At 42.3% G+C, this 19,983-nt stretch overlaps 1 protein-coding gene across 14 annotated transcripts in view; it reads left to right on the forward strand.

Annotated features, from left to right (window-relative positions):
• The first annotated feature begins 6,481 nt into the window (after positions 1-6,481).
• Positions 6,482-19,983, forward strand: part of AHCYL2 (adenosylhomocysteinase like 2) — a 168,807-nt gene continuing 155,305 nt past the window's right edge. For 2 of the 14 annotated variants that reach the window (XM_005609359.4, XM_005609360.4), the window contains exon 1: positions 7,005-7,441. In XM_005609359.4, coding sequence (XP_005609416.3) covers positions 7,076-7,441 — 366 coding nt within the window. In that variant the 5' untranslated portion in view covers positions 7,005-7,075. Of the gene's footprint in view, positions 6,865-6,941; positions 7,442-19,983 lie in introns of those variants that run through there. The other 12 variants (XM_070265049.1, XM_070265051.1, XM_070265052.1 and 9 more) reach the window with 12 other exon arrangements.

Consider the following 19,983-nt stretch of genomic DNA (forward strand, 5'->3'; position numbering starts at 1 on the left):
CTCTTGGTGTGGTTCTTTTCCATAGGCCCTGGGCTCAACCTAACTGTTTACCTGATCCTGGTCTCATTTCTGTCCCATTTCCTCCTCAGGCTATTCGGAAAGGCCAAGAGCTTGGTTCTAATGAGGTCATGACAGACAGATGTCAGCTTAATGTGCTGGCTGTCCTTCTTGGCCAACTGGTTCTATATGGACAAAAACTCTTCTGTGGCCACAGGTGCTTCACTGTGCACTGCTCATAAGATGAATGAGCAAGAACTTGCAGCTTGCCCCTGGAGTGACAATTGGAAGCAAGTGTCCTCCTGCTAGTGTAGATGAGCATGGCTCCTTGTGGCAATCCTGGGCCTCACCTCTGGGAGCCTGCTGCCTTCTGCAAGGGATGCTAGTGGGACCAGGTGCATTCTGATCCACAGCTTCCTGCCCTGGCCAGTCAAGGAATTCAGACTTCCCTGAGGGAAGCCTGTTAGCCCGACTTCCTCAAAAAAAAATGTCACTAGAGGACTGGGAACTGGTTGCGAGGACTAGGATCCTGTGGAAAGGAGATCTGTGGAGGAAAGGGGGTGGTACCCACAGAGTCGGAGGATATTGTGGAGTATTGACCAGGCTTGTTTGGGGAGTAGGTTCCATTATGGGGACATAAGCATTTTGCCCAGAGCCAGATTCCAGGGGGAGGGGAAAGGGAACTGGTCTGATCATACTGGTCTGATCGTATTCCAGGTACTTTACACGTGTATTATAATATTAATAGCCAACTGTTATTGAATGCTTGCTGGCTCTCTTCCAAGCACTTCACGTGCATAATTCATTGAATCTCACAATAGACCTATGAGGCACTGTTAACACCTCCAAGATACAAGGCACAGAAAGGTTCTATAGTTTGCCCGAGGCCACGCAGTAAGTGGTAATGCTAAGATTCCATCAGGGCTTCTGGCTCAGAGTTGGACTAGAGGAGCTAGTTTTTTCTAGAAACAAGCTTAGTGAAGCAAAATGACTTGCCCACAACCTCATAGCTAGTCAGTGATGGACACTGGGCCCAGCGTCTTCCTGACTCCAAAGTCCCTTTCCACTCTTGGTTCTGACCTTTGATTTCCTCCTACCCAGGTGTCCCAGATTGTCTTCCTCCTGGCTGCCCCGTAGCTCCTTTTGCTTGCTTCCCTTGCTCATTCTTGCCATCACTGCTTCTCTCAGCAGCAGTATCGCTGTTTTAACCTTTATCAACAATAGTATTCAAAATAATAAAATTATCAGTGTTGTCTAATGACCTTTTCTAAAATAAGGGAAAATGTTAAAGGTTTTCTTTCTTCTTTTCATATCCATGGACATTCCCTCCATCTCTTCTTTCTTTAGTGGGAATACTTGATATAAAGGATGGGGAATGGGATGTAGGGGGAGTTCAATCCGGGCTTTTAAAAAGCTGAGAAGTGTTGTCTTTCTGTCTGGCTGTAGAGGCTGACAGACTCTGTGACCACTAGAGGGCACTGTGACCCACCTTTTGTGAATGCAGCCATCAGGTGGCAGCTGAAGGTCCAGGGCCACGGACATGCCCACAACCAAGAAAGCCTGCAGTATTTTTATAGGGGCACCAGATCTCATGACTGAGCCGTAGTGGCCACTTTCCTACCAAAGCTCCTGAGTTAGATCCCGGGAAGAAACACCTCAGGGTCCAAGAGGAGCTTGGTTTGGGACTCTCTGTGGCCTGGCTGCTGCTCCGAGAATAGAGCTCTCCGTGTGTTCATCATTTTGGCAGTCTGCCCTCAGCTGCTCCACTGGGCCTCCTTTACCGCTCTCAAACTCAGCCGTCCATCTTTCCAGGTTGGGAGGCCTGCCCCTGGTGGTTCCAACTTCTTTTAAGCAGTCTGTCGATTGCCCGAATCCTTTCTCTGCCAACTTGAGTTTTGTCTTTATTTTTTAAAACTAAGAAACTAAAAAGATATAGAAAAACACAAAGAACAACCTAATAAACACCCATATTCCCCATCCTCAGAAATAACAGTTATCATTTTATCATATTTGCTTTCAGCCTATTTTTTAAAAAATAGATTTAGCTAAGGGCCGGCCCGGTGGCATAGTGGTTAAGTTCGCACGTTCCGCTTCGGCGGCCCGGGGTTCACCAGTTCGGATCCTGGGCGTGGACATGGCACCGCTTGGCAAAAGCCATGCTGTGGTAGGCATCCCACATATAAAGTAGAGGAAGATGGGCATGGATGTTAGCTCAGGGCCAGTCTTCCTCAGCAAAAAGAGGAGGATTGGCAGTAGTTAGCTCAGGGCTAATCTTCCTCAAAAAAAAAAAAAAAAGATTTAGCTAATGTCCCAGTTGACCAACACCCCTGTCCCATTTTTCCTCCCACTTTCCTCTTCCTTGACAGAAAACTGTTTGAGTTTAGTGGGTTTTCTTCTAGTCCATTATTATACTTTTATATATGAAGCTATGCATCCATAAACTATGTATTCTTTTGTCTGCTTTTAAAGTTTTTAGTTTCATCTAAGTTACACATGATACAATTTGAAAAGTCAAAAAGTTCCATAGGTCTTGTTGATTCAAACAGCTGTCTCAATACCCTACTCTCACCATATACCCCATCATTTCTTGTTCCTGGGAGCCAATCCCTTTATTTTAGATGACCCTTATGATATTTACTTCCATATGTCTGAGTAACACAATAATGCTATCTCTTGAGTATTCATTTCAGTTGTTATCATTTGATTTCCCAATACAGAAGAGTAAGTTTTAGCTCTTTTTCATTCTTTGCCTACAAGGAGGAAAAAAAGAGGTGGAGTGGGGAGGAGCCAAGAGTAACAATTTTGAAAGCTGGAAAGCAAACCATGGGTGGTAATTTAGCACCTGAAAAAGCTCAAGTCTTGGCCGTCAGTAGGGAAACTTATACTGCAGCACCCCTAAAAGGCTCTGGATTAAAGGCAGCAGGTACTTCAGAAGATAGAAATGAAAGCAAGAGGATGGGTCCCTGATCCCCTACCTAACTCTCCATGGGCAGGTGACTGTCCTTCCCAATCTTGGGTGTCGGTTTATTCTTCGGAGAAGGCAGACAGAGGGTCTGCAGTATTTGAAGGCACTATCGTCTAGCTTCCAGAACTGGTTAAGAAGTTCAATGTCTTTCTGACTCTTGAGCTTTTGTAAAAATGTTGTTCCTTGACCCATTCCAGACATTTGAAGGATTGTCTCTTTGTCCCCAGAATTTTGAAATTTTACAATGATGTATATTAATGTAGGTCCATTTTCATCCATTGGGCTGGACTCATTCTGGAAATTCTCATCTTTCAGTTTGGGGGAATTTTTGAACTATTTCTTTGATTAATCCCCTCTCCCCTCTTTTTTTTTTGTTTGTTTTTTTGAGGAGATTAGCCCTGAGCTAACTGCTGCCAATCCTCCTCTTTTTGCTGAGGAAGACTGGCCCTGAGCTAACATCCATGCCTATCTTCCTCTACTTTATACGTGGGACACCTACCACAGCATGGCTTTTGCCAAGTGGTGTCATGCCCACACCTGGGATCCGAACCGGTGAACCCTGGGCCACCAAGAAGTGGAACATGCGAACTTAAATGCTGTGCCACCAGGCTGGCCCCATCTCCCCATGTTTTGGTTACCTTTTTCTGGCACTCCTATTATTCAGATGCCAGACTTCCTGGGTTGGCCCTCTAATTAATTTTCTTTTCTGTTTTCTTCTTTTTCTTTTTTTTTGAGGAAGATTAGTCCTGAGCTAACATTTGCTGCCAATCCTCCTCTTTTTACTGAGGAAGATTGGTGCTGAGCTAACATCTGTGCCCATCTTCCTCTACTTTATATGTAGGATGCCTGCCACAGTGTGGTTTGATAAGTGGTGGGTATACCCGTACCTAGGATCCGAACTAGCAAACCCTGGGCCACCAAAGCAGAGCACGCGAACTTAAGAGCTGTACCACTGGGCCAGCTCCATCTATTTTTCTTTTAATTAAAAAGAAAACTTACTGAAGATATAAAAAACAATTCCTAAAAGACTGACTTTTCCAGAAAACTGCAGTTACACAGTGCGTTGCATCTATCATGTTAAAATGTGCATTAGACACAAATATAAACCATGAAACAAGCCACCATTCTTCAACAATCTGAGAAAAGATAAAATGCATTTTTCCTATTTTAAATTTCTTTCTCTTTTTGAGTTTTAAAAATTTTCTGCTAGCATGCTTTCATTTTAAAGGTCTCATTTTGTTTTCTGAATGTTCACTTCTTGAAACAGCATGTTCTTTCACAAATATAATATATTAAGTCTCTGAGGACATTAATGATTTTTTTTGGTCTCAATTTCATCTTGATGCATAGCCTCTGCTTCCTCCAAGTTATTTGTTTTTTTCTGCTTGCTTATGTTAGTCTCTGTCTTTCATATTAAATGTTTTCTTCATATATCTGGTGACTTGTCTATATGCTCCTACTTAAGAATGTGGCACTAAACGGTTCTCCAGAAACTCTGTGATCATGAGAGTAGTCTTCACCAAGGGTGATCTTGCTGGTCTATTTCCTTGGGGAACTCAATGTTAGTATCTTCAAGTTCTCTCTCTCGGGTTAGGCAGAGACCCCAGAAGTTCTTCCAGTCTCCTACATGGAAGACACATTCCTGTCTGCCAGGGTCCGGAAGCTGAATGAGCTGAGTGAGGGAAGAAAACCTCTAAATTATTTCATAAACTAAATATTTCATAATCTAAGTAGTTCATAAACTTGTGCTTAATCATCTTGTTTCCAGTATGGTATTTCCATCTTCAACTGTGCCTGGTGTTCCTCAGTAAAAAAGATGGCAGAAGCAGCAGGTGCGTAGGATGGAGTTGAGAATGGGTGAGGAGAGTGCCTTGGTGTTTGGCCCAAACCAGGGCATAGTGCCTGGATAACTAAAGAATGAATATCAGCTTCTTTCCAGTGCTCCAACTCCTTAAGTTTTGTAACCACAGCCCACTGAAGAATTAATTCATCCCCTCAGTCATCAATTCTAGTGGCAGCCCAGGTAGGCAGCTGCTGCCTATGAGCTCCGACACATGCCAGGTGGCTGTACAGCAGCTCCCCTGTGCATTAGGGGGAAGAAAGAAATCAGTTATAGAGCTGCTAATCTCTGCTCCGACAGCTGGAGGATGAAGCTCTGGGCTGGTTCTTTATAACAGGAAGGAAATTCTGAAAGCCAGTGTGTGAAGAGAAAACTTAAGAAACCCTTGTGTCTGGCAGACTTGCCAGCTTTGTGGAAATGGCAGTGCTCAGATGCTTTACAACACACACTGTTAGGCACAAATTTGAAGACCAGGATACAAGACTCCACGCAGGGTAGGACAACTCCACAAATGAACAGATTTCCAAGGTAGCAGTGGCACAAGGAAGGAGGACACCAAGGCAGGTGAATTCTCTCTCTCCTTGCCGGAGAAAAAACAGTTACTCCAAAGACTAGATGTCCAGTGGCCTTCCAGGGTTGTCAGGGCTATCTCTTACTCTCTGAACAACCATAAACTGTTAAGATCCCCTTTGCCTCAGTTTCTCTGAGAATAGAGAAGAAATAACCTACCTAATAATCTGTCCCCTAGAGTCGACTGCATTTTAATGTATTTTTCGCATAAAATCTTATGGAACGTGCAATTTGGTCTCCTGCTTTTTAGCTTGCTATTTTTATCATAAGCATTTATTTCCCTTTATCATTAAAAAAAGTTCTTGGCAAAATTAATTTTTTTTTTTAAAGATTTTTTATTTTTTCCATTTTCTCCCCAAAGCCCCCCAGTACATAGTTGTATATTCTTCGTTGTGGGTTCTTCTAGTTGTGGCATGTGGGACGCTGCCTCAGCGTGGTCTGATGAGCAGTGCCATGTCCGCGCCCAGGATTGGAACCAACGAAACACTGGGCCGCCTGCAGCGGAGCGCGCGAACTTAACCACTCGGCCACGGGGCCAGCCCCTGGCAAAATTAATTTTAAAGGCTGTACCCATTCTCCTACTGTTGGACATTAGTTTCAAATGCCTTTTTGTCATGAAAAATAAAACTGCCATACGTGTCTTCGGACTTACACTTTCTAAAATAAATGTAAAAATTTAAAGTAATACAGAAAAGTACAAAGTAAGTTAAAAAATCACCCCAAATCCCATCACTTAAGGAAATCACTATTCATATTTTAGTTAATATTCCTTTCTGCTGATATATTTATCTGAATTTCATATTATTTCTCTACTAGAATTAATAGGTCAAAAGATTTGGCCTCGCTTAAGGCAACGTGTAATTCCTTAGCCTTGAAATTTAGACCTAGCGATACCTACTTCTTTTTTAGATTTATTTTAATCTTTCAAACCTAGAATATGCCAGAAATCGCCACAGCAGGCAAGGCCGTATTTTATTCCTTCTAAAACCAAAGCCATTAAAGTTGAGAAAGGTGTTACGGTCCCGACTCCACAGAAGCAAAAAAAATAAGCCACTTTAAGCCCGAGGCCGGCGCTCTCCTCACGTGACGCAGGCGCTTTTCCTTTAAACGCCGGCTCACATGATCGCAGAAGCGCACACATGGAGGAAATTCACGCTGTCAGCGTAGAGAGTCATTCCTCCCCGACCTTCCTAACCCTAGGGTTTCTGGCGTCCCCTCTCCGGAAGCCACAATTCCTCTGGAGACTTGTCTTCCTCATCCCCTTCGTCGTGTCACCCATTCTCTCTCCTTTCCTTTCCGTTAGTCGCGGGCCCTAGAGCCCCTTCTCTTCTCCACTAGGACTACATTTCCCAGGAGGCATCGCGGGTCCCGCCCCCGGCAGCGCGCAGTGTAGGTCGGGGGCTGAGGTCCCAGTGTCACCTCGCCGCGTGCGGCGCGGAGCAAGCGCACTACAGGTTCCGTAGCGCCTCGCGCGCGAGCCGGGCCGGACCGGGTAGGTTTGGGGCGGGGCGGAGTGGGGCCGGGAGAGGCCGGGGCTGGCTGGCGGGCGGGCGGGCAGGCGGAGGAAGGGGGTGGGAGCGGAGGCGATGGAGGGGAGGAGTGGGGGAATGGGGGAGGGAAGGGGAAGGGAGGCGGGAGGCGGGGCCGAGCAGGAGCTGGAGCCGGAGCCGGAGTCGGAGCCGGCGGTTGCAGTGGAGGCGGTGATGTCGGTGCAGGTCGTGTCAGCAGCGGCTGCCGCGAAGGTGCCTGAGGTGGAGCTGAAGGACCTGAGCCCCTCCGAGGCGCAGCCGCAGCTGGCACTGAGCACGGCGGCCGTGAGCGCCATGGCCCCCGCGGCGGGCGGCGGGGACCCTGAGGCTCCAGCTCCCGCTGGCGAGCGGCCCCCGGCCCCTGGCCCGGGCTCGGGGCCCGCCGCCGCCGCTCTCAGCCCTGCCGCCGGGAAAGTGCCTCAGGCGTCGGCCATGAAGCGCAGCGACCCTCATCACCAGCACCAGCGGCACCGCGACGGCGGCGAGGCCCTGGTCAGCCCCGACGGCACCGTCACCGAGGCGCCGCGCACAGTCAAGAAGGTACTGGGGCCAGGCTGCCTCTCGCGGAGAGGGAGGGAGGGGGACGGCAGATCCTCTCGGCTCGGCGGCACCACCCTCCACGCCCTCCCTTCCGATCGTGGGAGCAGAGAGACCCGTTCTCCCCTCACACCCGGTCTCCGAGAGATGCCCCCACCCGGCCCCAGTGCTGGGGAGCGCAGTGTCCGGGTGGCCCTCCGGTACTTCGCTGTGGATAGCGTGGAGGGAGCGCTCTCCCCTACTACTTGGAATAGGCAGGAGGAGGAGAGGCACCTAATACTACTCCTCCCTACGCCCCCGACATACTCTCGTGTGTTGTTTTTCAGACTATCCGGGGAGAACACCCCGATGGCATAGAAAAACCTTACTGCTTGTGAGAGTTCCCCCAGCAAAAAGCGGGGACAGATCTTTCCTATTTGGAGAACGAGTAAGCAGTAGTTCCCTCGCATTGGAATTCTCAGTTGTCTGGTTTCTGTGCAGATGATGACTTTCTGCCTTTCTGTGGCCACTCGCTTCCATCGAGCAGTACTGATGCTGTGCTCTTCATTCCACGTACTGCAGTATCCTGGCATCTTCTCTGAATGTAGAAGGGTGATGGAGAGATTCTCTTTACTCTTTTCTCTGGGGTTTGTCCTCTCTGCTCAATAGCTGGTCACCAGGATTGTTAGACTGTGTATGAAGAGAATGATTGTTCTATTGGTTCCTTTACTATGATCTCAAAGTGTTAGGAAGAAATGCTTCTACTTTTAGGAAAGGCGAGCCTAGTGGGGCTTTCTGTCTCAGCTGTCACCTTCTTTCAGACATAGTTTTGAAGAGGCAGTAACCTCAGAACACCAAGGAGTAAGAGTGCCTGGATGTGTGATACTCTCATGTTACTCTTACAGTGGCTCTCCCTGGGGTGTCTCTCTTCTCATAAAGCTGAATCAGCACAGAAAAAACGGGCAAATACTGGAAAAGACTGAGATGTGGGTCGTATAAAAAGAGATGATGGCTCTAATTTCCAAGGCACAACATGTTCCGAACACAGTGATTTATGTTTATTGTTGCGAATGATTTTTAATTGCGTTCTCAGAACAGCAATAAAGTGGTGTAAAGTCTATATGGGTTTTGCTGTAGAACTCGGCTGGATTGGAACCAGCCTAACTTTTGTTTGTAATAGTCTCATGATTAAGGTCTAAAACAGATAACCCTTTCATTCTAATTACCCAAATATAGGTGATAAACAAACGATGTCAGAGGCAGGACTGAAAGAATTTTCTTAATGATGCAAAAGAACAGTGTTCTTGTCATTTGCAATATGAAACTCCTTTGGGAGGAATTATAGGAGGAAAGAGAGGCAGGACAGGCATCAGTGCTGATAGTACCTGGATATGAGTCTGGAAATCTGAAACATATTTCTGACTAGTTGAGTTGCTTTATAACTTTGGCCAGATCTTTTCCCTGTGACTAAGGGTCTTTTTGTATAAAATCTGTAATTTGATTAGATTTCTTGAGGGCAAGAATGTTTAACAAATTACTTTTAGAACATGAGATTTACAGTCAGGCAGACCTGGATTTGAATCCTAGTACCCTCACTAACTAGCTTTTGGGTAATTTCCAAATTCTCTGACTCTAAGTTTCCTCTTCTATAAAATGAGGATGGCAATACCATTGAGGATTAGAAATATTTGTAGAGAGCTTTAGCATTGAACTTGGCACATATAAGTAAGAGCTTAAAAAAGGATAGCTATTATTATTAAGAATTGATTTTATTTTATTTCTCCTCCCATCATAGCTTAAGTGGATGCCACGATGACCTTCTCTGAAAGGTACATACAATTCAATAAATTCTATATAAAGAAGTTAGAAAACCACAGGCCAGTGTATCAATCTGTTTCTCTTACTTCTACATGTACTTCTTGATTATTTTCCTTGTTGTTGAACCACCTCCTTCCTGTTTTTCCTGCATCAAAATGTAAGTTCTATGATTCTAGATTTACTCAGCAGCCTCAAGGCTATGGAAGACAGGGCTAAGCTTGCCTTACAATGTTAATTGCAACCGAAAAAACAACTTCTCTGCTGAAAGTTAAGCAAGTGAAGCTCTGGGCAAGGATGCAGCTGTATGACACAACTAAAGGCATTGCCAAGCTACTTTCTGGGGACAGAGTCTTTTACTTTCTTGATATTGAATTGGCTAAATTATAATAAGTGCGTGAGACTGCCCTTTTTCCCCAAGTTGAAAGTCACCTCACCAAGGGACTGCAATGTGATATTTTTGTTTGTTGAGCCTTTCTTGATTCTTAGATTGTTTATTTAAATAATCATTCTGACCTTGACTCCCTTTTGCTTTTTTTACAGTGTGTGTGGGGGGGTACTAGGGATTTGAAATACCTGCCTTTGGCTGTGTAATTGTTGACTGTTGCTTTTGTTTTGTAACTGTCATACACAAGCTTTTTTATCTTAAGTCACATTTCCATTGATGGTTTCCCTTAATGCATTTATGTGTCTGTCATCAGCTTCCTTAGTTTTCTTACTTTGCTCAGCCACAGAAGGGAAATAAACTTTTTACGAAAGTCGGAATTCCCAAGTACAGTAGTTAGTAAGAATGAACATTTGGTGTGCAGGTTATTCAGTCACATCTTATCTTTGTAACTTGTGGTGCTCTGGGGACTAGATCTTGTCATCATGGCTATGATGTATTTGTATATAGCATCTTTCTTCATAAGCTCACATCAAGTGAACCCAACAAACCAAAAATCTCTGTAAGAAGTGATTTGTGAAATGAGAAGATAAGTTCCACAGTGAATGCAGGAGTAATAGTTGAGAGGATTTCTTCCCTGAATTCTTGAAAATACAGGTTAATAGGAATGTCATAGCACAGCAGGGAAAACAAGGCAGGAGAGGATTTATTTCAGAGAAGTTAAAACTTTCTGAAAATAAGGCTGCGAGCCCAAGAACCGCAACTACTTTGTGCTTACGTCAGTATCAATAATGACTATGTTCAAGCAGATTCTTTATTTTTTCTTGGCACACGTATTAACCTTGCACTGGCTTTGTTGCTGTCAGCAGAGAATGAGTTGAGCCATGTTAGTGCTTTCTTGCCCTGAATTCCTAAGCTCTTGATTTGTTTAATTATAGATTACTCAAATGGAACCTTTTGGGTATAGGCATGGGAATGTGGGAGCAGTATGACTCGTTTTTGCCAGTTAGCAAAGTACTGCCCTGTACTATGTTCAGAAAGGCAATTGGCAGATTGACCCTAATAACAGTTACCATTAATTGGCCTTTTATATGCCAGGAATTGTTTTAGGCATTTTTCTAATCCTGACAACACCACACCAGTATAGGTGGCATTATCTCCATGTTATAGATAAGGAAATGAGGTCCAGAGAGGTAAAGTGCCTTGGCCAAGGTTATACATCTAGAAAGTCGCAGAAGTAGGACTTAAACCTCTGTCTTAAACCTTTGTCTGTTTCCATAGCCCATATTCTTTTCATTATGCCACACCAATTCTTTCTAACTTCTTGGTTGCTGGATTCTGGCTTTCTCCCAGAAGTCTTTCAGAATATTCAGTGAACTCTAAGGTATGTCTGTCTGGAGTAACGCGTTGGTCATCCCCAAACCAAAGTAAGGAGGGTCTGAGTCAGGGCTTTAAGAGGAGGATGGAAAAAAATTGTACAAATGTAGAACCTCAAAGAATTGTAAAATTCTTTGTAAAATTGTAAAAAAGAGGAGAAGAATATCTTATATACAGTTGGACATTGCTTAACGACAAGGATATGTTCTGAGAAATGTGTTGTTAGGCGATATCATGGTTGTGTGAACATCGTAAAGTGTACTTACACAAGCCTAGATGGTATAGCCTACTACACATCTAGACTATATAATACTAATCTTACAGAACCATTGTTGTATATGCAGTCCATCATTGACCAAAATGTTGTTATGTGGTGCATGACTGTATAGAAAAGCATTTCAAGATCTATGATGCTTTTTCACATTAGTAATTTACTGATCTGAGAAATTTATTCTTATTTTCAAAGTTATAAATAAATCTGGAGTGCCTGAGGAATATGCTCCTCCTTCCTGTCCAACTAACAGGTTTTCCCTGTTTTTTAAGTCCCACTATCTCTATGAATCAATTAGAGAATTAAACTTTTTGAAAATTAGAGGGGGCAGCATACTGTTATGCATTCCTGCTGTGTACCAGGCATTGTATTAGAGCCTTATATATACTATTTTATTTAGTCCTTTTAAGAACTCTCAGGGATAGGTAGTGTTATCCTTGTTTTATTGAGGAAGCTGAGGGTTGAAGAGATTAAGGAATTTGTCTCAAGGTTATACATTTAGCAATGTGATGGAGCTAACAGAACTCAAATGTGTTGGACTCCAAAGCTCAAACTCTGTTTCTTTTCAGTTGAAGTATTTCTCTGTTCAAAGCTCAGATTGAACCTTTTAAATCTTAGTTAATCTGTTTATTTTTTGTGGATGTTTTTATCTCACTAACAGGTAGTTTCTTTTTATTTATTGAACTTATTTAATGTCTAACCATACATTTACCAAATATTTATGAATTTTCTGAGAAAGCAGCTCTTATTTTATGTTAGCATAATTTGTTTTGTTTTATTTTGTTTTCAAAGGTTTAACTTTATTTATTTCTTTTGAGGAAGATTAGCCCTGAGCTAACATCTGCTAATCCTCCTCTTTTTGCTGAGGAAGACTGGCCCTGAGCTAACATCTGTGCCCATCTTCCTCTACTTTACTTTACTTTACTTCCTCTACTGGCCCCTATATTAGCATAATTTGTGAATTCTGTTCTCCTTGGACCTGGGAGAGATTGAACATTAAGTGTTTTTTTAGGGGGTTGCTCAGTGCTGAAGTTGCAATTGTGTATTTTACGTCTTAAGGAAGACTACTTAGGTCCTTAGTGTCCAGTTAATTCAAGAAATGGATAGTTCATGAAAAAGGGAGGGTGAGTTTATTATATCATTTCCTTGAAAGTGATCCTCTCCCTTACAGTGAAAGAAAAACAAAGGAGAGATTTTTGGAATCTTTATTCAGACTGTTGTCAAGTTGAGTTTATTAAAAATACGTAGTTTCTTTCATGGTAGTTCTTGCTTAAATACTTCAGAGAGGTACAACTGAGGTGAATGGGAGAATAGTCCTGGTAGTTGCCCTGGCCCTCTGCTGTGCCATCACGTTCAGGTGATAGGCACAATTAGAGGAGCTGAAATTCCATTTACCCAATAAGAGTTTAGTAAATTTGATCAGGTTTCTGTAGAATTTGTAGGAGCTTTTTTCTTTCTTCTTTTTTTTTTCCCTTCTTCTCCCCAAAGCCCCCCAATATATAGTTGTATATTCTAGTTGTAAGTCCTTCTGGTTGTGCTATGTGGGACACCGCCTCAGCATGGCCTGATGAGCCGTGCCATGTCTGCGCCCAGGATCCGAACTGGCGAAACCCCATGCTGCCGAAGCAAGCCTGCAGACTTAACCACTCGGCCGTGGGGCTGGCCCACTGTAGGAGCTTTTTATAGTCTAAATGACCTATGGCCTGAGATTCAGTGAAAGCTGAGCAGAGGAGAAAGCGGTGGATTGAAATTTCTTCTGTAACAGTTCTAAGTCTAAAACTATTTTTGATTAAATGACTTAAGACATATCATGTATATGATTTTCAGTCTCCCTCTTCTCCAACTATATTCTACAACAATTCAATTAGCCATTTTCCCCCTTGGACGCTGCATTAATAGCTTGTAATTTCCTATTCTTTTTTTCAAGGGTCTAGCCGTAGAAATGTGTCTGTTTGGGGCACCTGGTTCTTCTTAGCTCAGTACTTATGTTAAGGAAGGGTACACAGGTTTTAGAGCTACTGGTGGAGTTTCTGACTATATATCAGGCTTTTCCTTAAAGCCCTTCTGAATACTGCAAAGCTGACATTGAAAGTTAACCTGAGACTAAAACTGGCTTCATCTTCCCTGCAAACTTATCTTCTGCAATGCTCTATTGTGAACCCTTTTGATCACTCTAAAAGATCTGATACTGTTGACTACCTTTTCTTGGAAACTCTTCTCTTGACTTCAGTTATAACTCTTCAGTTATGGCTACCGTTTACTGAATACCTACTGTCTGCTAGGCATCTCTCTCTCTCTCATCTCATTTAATCATAACTTTATCAGATGAAAATTATCTTTTTTCACAGATGAGAAAATATAAGCTCAAAGAGGATAATTAATTTGCTTGTGGCTTTGCCAACCTGTGATGCCTTTGGGATTAGTGAGATGAAACACTGCCAATAGCAACAGTGGGAGGCCTTGCTACACTGCCAACCCCCTACTTTTCTGACCAAAATCCCATGTGAAATCTGCTTAAGCTACTGCATGTAGGCTGCTGCTAAGGCCGCTCTGTGCACCCTTTTGGAGGGGAAGACTAAACCACCATACCTCATATCGCTGTTTACCTTGGTCTCTATGTGATGTCCAGTCATCCATTATCTTCCTAATACTCATTCTTTTACTACTCTCTTCATCTTCTCAGCTGATCCAATCCCCCAAAATCTTTTCACCGTCTTCTCTACAACTTGTCCCTCCCTTATCAGCACATGCCTATGCAGCGTCAGCCTCAGGCAGCAAGATCAAGTAACAGAGGCAACATTGGGGGTGCTGTTAGTGTGGCCCCTGTATCCAGAACATAATGGTGCAACCCAAGCTGCAGCATCTCCTGCTTGGCATTTGTAATCATGACATCTGCCAGGCCTGTTCTGTGTATGATTTTGGGTGGTGGTTTTTAGCTGTGTAGCCCTGAAGCAGGTTCTCTGCTCTGAAAGCTACCTCATATCCTTTCTGTAAATTCTTTTTCTGTTAATTCAGCCAGAGTTGACTTCTGCTGTTTGTGGAACTCTGAGTGATGTACTGGTTGAACCCAACCATCTGCCTTCTTAGTTGCTTGCATTGTTGGAGCAGAGAGTTGCTAGAGAAAATCAGAAAACCAGGCAGATTGATGTCACTATAAATTCATAACCATAGCCTCGTATGTGTAATCATCATTGCCTAGCAATGTTATACATTTCTCTAGTAAGTTCACTTTACCACTCACTGCAAATGACTATTTCATACCATCTCTATTTATTTCTAATCTCACATATATGTATATTTTTTAAGATTGACACCTGAGCTAACCTATGTTGCCAGTCTTTTTCTTTTCCTCCTTCTCCCCAAAGCTCCCCAGTACCTAGTTGTATTTTCTAGTTGCAAGTCCTTCTAGCTGTGCTGTGTGGGACGCTGCCTCAGCATGGCCTGATGAGCCGTGGGAGGCCCATGCCCAGGATCTGAACCGGTGAAACCCTGGGCTGCCGAACTGGAATGTGCAAACTTAGCCACTTGGCCACAGGGCTTGCCCCACATGTGTTCTTTTTAAACCAGTGATATGCTTTATAGTCTATTATAAAAACAGAAACCACCAAAAGGTAATTCGCTCCTTTTTGTACCCCCCAAGTTTTGTATAAACTTACTTGCATCTGGGGCTCATCTTTTTCTCCTTCCCACCTGTTATGTTAGAAGAAGTATCCTTCATTCTATCAAGACCAGTCCCTCCACAGCTGCTCTAATCACATTCTCCTGTCTTCTTAAAGTACTTCCTTTGGTTACTTCCTCTTTCTACTACAGCCTTTCCTACTATTCCAACTTGCTCTAATCTCTCCCATTTGGAAAACTCTGCCTTCTGACCCCTGTATCTTTCTGCTATGATCCTGTCTTTCTACTACTCCCTTTCACAGCTAAGCTTCTTAAAGGAGTTTTCAGTACGTGCTATATACACATTTTTTTCTTTCCCTCAACTCTTTAACCCACTCCTACTCCAATGCTCTGACCCAGACAAAGCCCTCTTGTTAAAGTTGCTAATGTCCATCGGATTGGGAAACATTGCTGTCTTTTTTCCCCCCCAGCCCTCACCATATCAGACCTCTTGGCAGCATTTGACACCAACTTTTTTTTCTTTTGGCACCAACTTTTTACCAAAACACTCCCTTCTCTTGGCTTCCATGACACTGCTCTTTACCAGTTTTCCTCTTATTTCTCTGGCTGCCACTCCTCAGTCTTCTTTGTTGGCTCTTTCTACTTGATCCTGGGCCCTCTGCTCTTTCCATTGTGTTTTCTCCCTAAGTCATTGCTATGCCTTTGAATATCATCTATATACCAGCAACTCCTCAAATTATTTCTTTAGCCAGGATCCCTCTTCTAAATGCCAATCTTGGGCGTGTACAACTGCCTGCTTATAGTTGAACTTCAAAACTAAGATATCCAAAATGGCATTTTTTATCTCCCTGTCCAATCCCCAAAATATGTTCTCCTTGTTTTCTTCATATCAGTAAAATGCATTTATAGTATTTTTCTTTAAAAAAATTGTTTTTAATTACAAAAGTAATACTTGAATATATTCTTGTGAAATAATTCAATCTAATAAAGCAGAGTCCTTCCTTGGCCTTTAGCTGGTCTCATTCCCCTCCCTAGAGGTGACCTTTGCTATCAATTTATCTTTTTGACCTTTTTCTCTGACTTTACATTTATATTGATACATAGAGAAATTTATAGATTTATAATAACTTGTACATAAATAAAAACACTATAAATACATTGTTTTACAGGTTGCTTTTTTCACTTAACAGCATGTCTTGGAGCTTTTTACATATCACTACGCATATCTCTATCTCATTCTTTTTAACTGCTGAATTGATTTCCAAAGTCTATACCATTATTATTTATTAAACCATTCTTCTCTTGATGTACACTTAACTTAATTTTTTTCTTTATAAAGTACTGTAGTAACTATCTGCATGCATTCTCTTTGTGTACATGTATAAGTGTTTCTCTAGGATAGATACCTAAAAGTAGAATTTTGGAGTTGAAAGATATCCACGTTTTGAACTTGATATATAATGTCATGTTGCCTTCAAAAATGTAGTACCATTTTACACATCAGCGAACTATATACAAGACAACCCTTTCACAAAACCTTCACCAATAGTGGATATTTTTATTTTTATTTTTATTTATTTATTTATTTATTTATTTGAGGAAGATTGGCCCTGAGCTAACGTCTGTGCCGGTCTTCCTCTATTTTGTACTTGGGATGCTGCCACAGCATAGCTTGATGAGCAGTGTGTAGGTCCGTGCCTGGGATCTGAACCCATACACCCTGGGCCACTGAAGTGGAGTGTGCAAACTTAACCACTACACCACTAGGCTGACCCTGGTGTTTTTATTAGCATTTTTCCCACTTATAATGAGGCTGAGAATATTTTCATGCATATATTGGCAATTTATTTTCTTTTTCTTGTAATTGCCAGTTCCTTAACAAATATTTATTGAGTGACTACAATGTGCCCAGTGCTGGGGATATAGCAGTGAACAACATAAAGATCCTTGCCCTCCTATTGACTTGTCTTTTTCGTGTCAGCTTGTAGGAATTCTTTGTATGTTCTGGATATCAATTTTTTGTGTATATGTTGCAAATATTTTTTCCTACTCTATTTCTTGTTGACTTATAACTTTATGATTTTAAAAGTTTTTATGTAGTCAGATTGGCCAGTTTTTTCCTTTATGGCTTAAACATTTTGTGTCTTAGAATGGCCTTTCCAACCCCAGGTTTATAAACAAATTCTTTTATATTTTCTTCAACTGTTTTTTTTTCTTTTGAGAAGATTAGGCCTGAGCTAACTGCTGCCAGTCCTCCTCTTTTTGCTGAGGAAGACTGGTCCTGAGCTAACATCCATGCCCATCTTCCTCTACTTTATCTGTGGGGCGCCTACCACAGCATGGCATGCCAAGTGGTGCCATGTCCGTAGCAGGGATCCGAACCAGCGAAACCCGGGCCGCTGAAGCAGAACATGCGCACCTAACCACTGTGCCACCGGGCTGGCCCCTCTTCAACTGTTTTAATGGTTGTGTTTATTCTGTTTTGGTCTTCAATCCATCTGGGATTTATTTTTGTTTGTAGTGTAAGATAGGGGCTATTTGTAATGTAAGAGAACTGTTTGTCCCCAAATAAAATTTAATGTTTTACTTTTTCGGGTTTGTACTCTCTTTCTTTCTCTTTAACTTGTCCTCCTTAACTGTTTTTCTTTCTTAAGTTTTAGCTAGACATGTAGAAGTCACTTTTGATTGAAGACTGTTATCTTTTTTTTTTTTTAAAGATTTTTTTTTCCTTTTTCTCCCCAAAGCACCCTGCTACATAGTTGTATATTCTTCGTTGTGGGTCCTTCTAGTTGTGGCATGTGGGATGCTGCCTCAGCGTGGCTTGATGAGCAGTGCCATGTCTGTGCCCAGGATTTGAACCAACGAAACACTGGGCCGCCTGCAGCGGAGTGCGCGAACTTAACTGCTCAGCCATGGGGCCAGCCCCGACTGTTATCTAAGTCAAGAATGACACTAAAATTTGCCATTTTGGTAGTACCAACTTAGTGCTTATAATGAGTTATTCATAGAAGCACTGCTATTTTAGCAAATTCTACTTACTGTTTGTAAGTAAACATAGTTATTATTGTTTAGTGGGTATAGATTATTTTTTGATAGAAATTGGAGGGGCCAGTCTGGTGGCATAGCGGTTAAGTTTGTGTGCTCTGCTTCAGCAGCCCGGGGTTCGCTGGTTCAGATCCTGGGTGCGGACCTATGTACTGCTTATCAAGCCATGCTTTGGCAGGCATCCCACATACAAAATAGAGGAAGATGGGTATAGATGTTAGCTCAGCGCCAGTCTTCCTCAGCAAAAAGAGGAGTATTGATGGCAGATGTTAGCTCAGGGCTAATCTTCCTCACAAAATAAATCAATCAATAAAATTTTTTTAAAAAACATAAAAATCATTAAAAAAAAAGACATTGGAGCCTTAGCGATATCTCAAATATATATCCTGTGCAACAGTGGTCTGCAGAGGAACTTACCTTCTGCAGTTAAATTCTAAGTTGGAAAAATGTAGTACTGTGTGGTCCTTTTGCAAAATGAAATCTGATTTTTTTTTTTAAGACGTTGCCAAGAATTGAGTATGTGTGATGAGACAGTAGTCAGAGAAATTTTTGCCCTGATTAGATAGTTGTGTGTATCTGCCTTTCAAAGTTGACATTGCCTGCTCCAAGTTAAAGAAGGACTTCTTTTCCTGGCAGGTAGATAAAGTGTCTTCTTCAACAAAGCTTTGTTGGATAGAGCTTGACTGAGTTTAGTCTTGAGTCACTTTGCTTTGGGAGACAGAAATGGAACAGGAATTTTTTACTACATTCATGTCTGTTGTTTCTACGAGGGATAGATGCTAATGCTAGTTCCTTTTTAGGGTCTCTGCTGGGCTGTATTATAGAAATAGAGAAGAACTTTACTACTTTTGGATACTTGTCTAATAATCTCTCCTGACACATTGTGAGCTTCCTTTGTGCAAAAACCGTTTATGTGTTGTGTGCTAAACACTGATAAGAGATAGAGTTATTACAGCAGCAGAGTATCATTCTTGCCCTCAAGGAGAGAGTACGGAATGTAGATATGGAAATAAGTAAATACAGTATAGTTTGATATGAGCAATACTGGAAGCAGGAATTGTTGCAGTTTGAAGAGATCAGCATTGAAATCGAGGTGTATCACGTTAGGGAAACTAGTTGGTTGTCCACCCAGGAGGCTTCACAATGTAGTAGAACCTTTGTGAAGTTTCCATGTTCCAGCTTTGCAAATCCAGAAATTCACATTTTTAGTACACCTAGAGATCATTCACCTTTTAGGACTGGCTCGTTCAAGCCAAACTCACAAGAGACTCATATTTAAAACAAAATGATAAATTCTAATTTACGGTCAGGTGTATAACACTCAAGCTGATCTGATACACATGTCAGTAAGAGGATACTTCGGAAAATCTATCATGGGAAATCTAATTATAGGTAGAGGCAGTAGTTTGGAATCTTTTAGATCCTTGCCACTCAAGCTGGTCCATGACCAGAAGCATTGGCAACACCAGGGAGCTTGTTAGAAATGCACAATCTCAGGCAACTCTGGTTCTCTGCTAATGTATACCCACCAGAACCTCAGTTTCTTACTCATTGTTGAATAATGTTGACTTAGCAGTTGGTCTTATTTCATGTTTCTCTTCTATGAAACCTCAGAGTAGAGAAGTAAGAAATTCATTTTAGGGTTTTGTGGAAGGGTAGACATCTATAATAAAACTTATAAAACTTGTAATCAAATACTTGATAGACATAGAGACATAGAAACGCAGACAGACACAGAGATGTAAAGACAGACACACAGTGATCCCTCACATACAGCAGAACCCCTCACGATCCCTCTATCCAGACCCTTCCCACACACAGAGACACACCCACAGAGACGTCCCACACAGACTCACACAAAAACGTAGAGACCCCACAGAGAGAGAGACACACATACACTAACACCCAATGGGTAATGCTTAAAACTCAAGATTTTCATAGGACTTGAGTAGTGTTCTCCATAGTTATTTTGAGGAGAAGGGACAAGTATACTCTTTAAGGTACTTTTTACTGAGTCAGAAAATAGAGCAAAAACAGATGGGCTGTCATTGGGTC

Source organism: Equus caballus, chromosome 4, assembly GCF_041296265.1.
Source record: "Equus caballus isolate H_3958 breed thoroughbred chromosome 4, TB-T2T, whole genome shotgun sequence".
Taxonomy (NCBI): Eukaryota; Metazoa; Chordata; class Mammalia; order Perissodactyla; family Equidae; genus Equus; species Equus caballus.